General features: G+C 34.7%; 1 protein-coding gene across 2 annotated transcripts in view; it reads right to left on the bottom strand.

Moving 5' to 3' along the window:
• Positions 1 to 1,022: 1,022 nt before the first annotated feature.
• Positions 1,023 to 3,902, bottom strand: part of LOC106871699 (protocadherin-11 X-linked) — a 16,771-nt gene continuing 13,891 nt past the window's right edge. The window contains exon 2 of one of the 2 annotated variants that reach the window (XM_014918310.2): positions 1,023 to 1,160. In XM_014918310.2, coding sequence (XP_014773796.1) covers positions 1,053 to 1,160 — 108 coding nt within the window. In that variant the 3' untranslated portion in view covers positions 1,023 to 1,052. The remainder of the gene's footprint in view (positions 1,161 to 3,902) is intronic. The other variant, XM_052978312.1, reaches the window with a different exon arrangement.

Here is a 3,902-nt window from a genome sequence, read left to right as displayed (position 1 = left end):
TATATATATATATATATACAATCTATATACAGAGTTAATTTTAAATTTTACTTCATCTGAAGAAAACGTTTGCTTTTTTTTGCAATGAAATTGAATTATTCATCAATAAAAAACACGCTTGAAACAGCTGTAGTGAACTCATTTGTGTTCTTTTTCTATATACATATATGTATATATATGTATATAAACGTACACAGACACATATATGTGTGTGTGTGTATGTGTATATATACATACATACAGATATATATATATATATATATATATATATACACACACATAGTTTTCAACATACATGAGTGGATTGTTTATTTACACGATGACATCATTTAAACCGAAATGTGAATTTGGTTCCTCGTAAGTGTGGTCAACTGGGGAGGATTTTCCATAGTTTGTAGAATATTTAGGGTTATCTACTCCTACATCAGGGTCCGACCCTCCATGTGTAGGTGTTGCTCTTGAGGGATTGGGTAGCAGAGTCCTATAATGGTCAGCAGAGGCATCGGGAGCCATTTGTCTCAAAGATGGGCATCCAGAGGTCCCAGAATACGCAGAATACCCAGAAGGCTCCAGCAGAGGGCAACGGTTGGTCGCGCTTGCTGCCGTCCCTAATGGCCACAAGGATCTTGTGGGATGATGAGCAGTAGCATAAAACGGGGCTTGTTGCTGCTGTTGCGCAGGGAGACCGTCGAAGGCATTGTTGCTGTTGTTATCATCGCCTTCAGGTGAGTGGGAATTATAATGATGACGGATACCAAGTTGTGGGAGCTGATGATCAAACCCACGACCGGAATATGAATACTGGAGCTGATGGTGATGCTGAAGCTGGGTCTGTGGCACCGGGGGCCGCCACTGTTGTGAGATTTGAAACGAGGCTGGTGACGGTGAGTTGCTTCTGCTGTAAGATGGGTGTTCGTCCCTACTGATTGCCGATGGGTTGGTCATGGTTGGACTGGACCCCTGAAGTAATAGTTTGTTGTAAAGCATGGTACTCTTCGATGCCGAATCCTGCAGTTTTGGCCGGAAGACACTCCTGACGTAGGGGTTCGTCTCTACGTTCGAAAGGTGCGGACGCTGTTGTTGTTTATTTGATTGTTGTGCATCATCTGGTCGTGGTCTGTAAAGGAGATATTGCGAAGTGGATATAGGTCGAGAGGGATCTGGAAAAAAAGAAAAAAAAGAAAAAGAGCAAAATAAATAATTAAATAAAGATGATCTTGATCATGGGTATCTTGGTATTAAACAAACTAGCAAAATCTTTTTAATAAGAGGAAAAACGGTGAATAAAAAACATTTAACTAAGGTAATTTCGGCCTGATGATTAGCTAAGTTGAGCACCCTTTGTTGAGTAACTATTACATAACAACCAGCTTAGTAAGAAACATATGTAGCCTGTGTTTTACCCACAGTTTTGATTTTTTATTCACAATTGTAGCAACTCTGGTTCCTAACCGTGAGCTGTAAAACAAGTATCAGCTTATCAAATTTCCTTGTAACTTTGACATGGGAAAAAGTGTGTAATCTTCAGTGCCAATAAATTGTCATAGTTTCTTGCTGTATACTGTCCACTCTTTGTTGTCCATACTTGCCACTCACTGCTTGAAGCTTACAAACCTCCCTCGATCTTACCTTTGCAACTACACAATTATTCATTAATTAGTAATCTCGCTGATGATCTACAGATTCCAAATTAGTTTATTTGGCAATTAATAGTGAAACTCGAGTTTGGGATTAACTAATTCATTTTTTTGTTTGTCCTAGTGTTATAACAGCGTACCTCATGAATTCGTGTTTTTGTGGTTTGGATTTTAGCTGCCCTTTTTAGCATATAAGGAGTCCTATCAAGGGTCTCCTCTCCGTGTATGAAAATATTTTATACATTCTTATATTTTTAAATATATATCAAGCTGCAAAAACATCACAAAAAGTGTTCGCTCAGAGTTCCATGTTCCTGTTCGTTGGACAAACAGGAACGGGAAACTCTGAGTAACAAGAAACAAGAATAACAATGATTACATCCTGGAAAAAATGACAAAACTTTTGTTGGAAAATTAGTTTCAAAATCAAAATACAATTTTTTTGGGTGGGGGGGAAATTTCTTGTAAAAACAAACAAGAAAAATAAATATAAAAATAATATAAAAACATTTCTGGTAGACAACAATAACAATAACAAAAAAACATATTAACATGATAATATGATACACTTCTAATTATACAAATATATATACACATACATATAAATACATACATTTACACGCATTCATTAATGTACATATAAATACATGTAAATATATATATAAATATAAAGATATATACTTATGTAGACATACATACATATGGATGCACACATACATTGGTGTCAGCTGACTTTACCAGCCTGACCATGCATACACACACACATACACACAAGTACATAGAAAACTATTGCCATCAGTTGGTTGATATTTTGAAATGTATTAACTGAAGAAGATCTTGTGTAAAACGATATATTTCCTGTTATAGATTGTGGAAGATCTGAAATGTGCATGTTAAATGCTTTCAACATATCATTTGCTTTGACTTCATTGTTACAAAATATATATACATACATACACACATACATACATACATGTGTCATTTAACATCTGTTTTCCATGCTGGTGTGAGTTGGATGGTTCAACAGGAGCTGTTGAACCAGGGGATGGCACCAAAATGTATGTACAGATACACACACACACATGCACATATTTATATATAAAACATACGCACATACATATTTATATATCATTTACATGTATTCATATAAAATACACACATACATGCATATATAACTATATATATATATATATATATATACACACACACACATATATAACTTCCAAGACATTCCAGACGTAAATTTAGTTGTGAATGCCAGCAAATGCCATCCGTGCAGAAAAAATAATAATAAATTATGTATTACACATTTATATACATTAAACCACCCTCCTTTGTAATTCGAAAATTCAGTAAGTAATATTAGCAAGCAGTGTACAGTCGTATCTTCAAAGAAAGAATGCTGTAGTAGCATTAGATCATTACAAGATGCACTAGAACAGAACGGATTATTAAATAAAATATACATCAAACATCATAACAATAAAAAATAAGAAAACAAGCAAAAAAATAACATATTTGGTTCACTTTTAATGTATCATGTCAATATAGTTGTAAACTTCTCGTATTTTATACAAAAATTCTTTGATGAAAATAACATAAAAGTTAGTTATAGTTGCGCCCAAAATTGATATTGCTACAACTAGAATGAAGAACAGAAATTCAAGAGAAAAAAATATTCCAAAGTATTCGTCTTAATAATTTTTCCCTTTTGATGCGAAGTGTCTCAAAAGGGCACTTGTGAAGGCTGACTTCCATATGTAGCGCTGAAAAATGTAATAGTGGTCTCACTGGAAACACACTGAAAAGTAGGTATACCCTGCGGTTATATTCTTTCAGCTATATAAAAATAAAACACAACTTCACTCTTTCAATATGTTTGGAAACTAAAAGAGAAAACTAAACACATATTCCGGACGAATTAGCTAATCATTACTGCTATACTGTATGTAAATGTCTCTCCTGCATGTATATATATTTATATATATACATATATATAAATATATGTTTATATATTTATATATATATATATATGCACTCCAAGAGGGGAGTGGGTGCACATAAAAGTACACCCACTACTCTCTTGGAGTGGTTGGCGTGAGGAAAGGCATCCAGCTGTAGAAACTTTGCTAGATCACATTGGAGCCTGGTGCTGCCGACTCGTTCACCAGCCCTCAGTCAAACCGTCCAACCCATGCCAGCACGGAAAGCGCACGTTAAACGATGATGATGATGATGTATGTATATATATATATATATATATAT

This window comes from Octopus bimaculoides, unplaced genomic scaffold (assembly GCF_001194135.2).
Source record: "Octopus bimaculoides isolate UCB-OBI-ISO-001 unplaced genomic scaffold, ASM119413v2 Scaffold_1888, whole genome shotgun sequence".
NCBI classification, from domain to species: domain Eukaryota; kingdom Metazoa; phylum Mollusca; class Cephalopoda; order Octopoda; family Octopodidae; genus Octopus; species Octopus bimaculoides.
The sequence above is the reverse complement of the archived record's forward strand: the minus strand, read 5'-3'. Positions and strand labels throughout refer to the sequence as shown.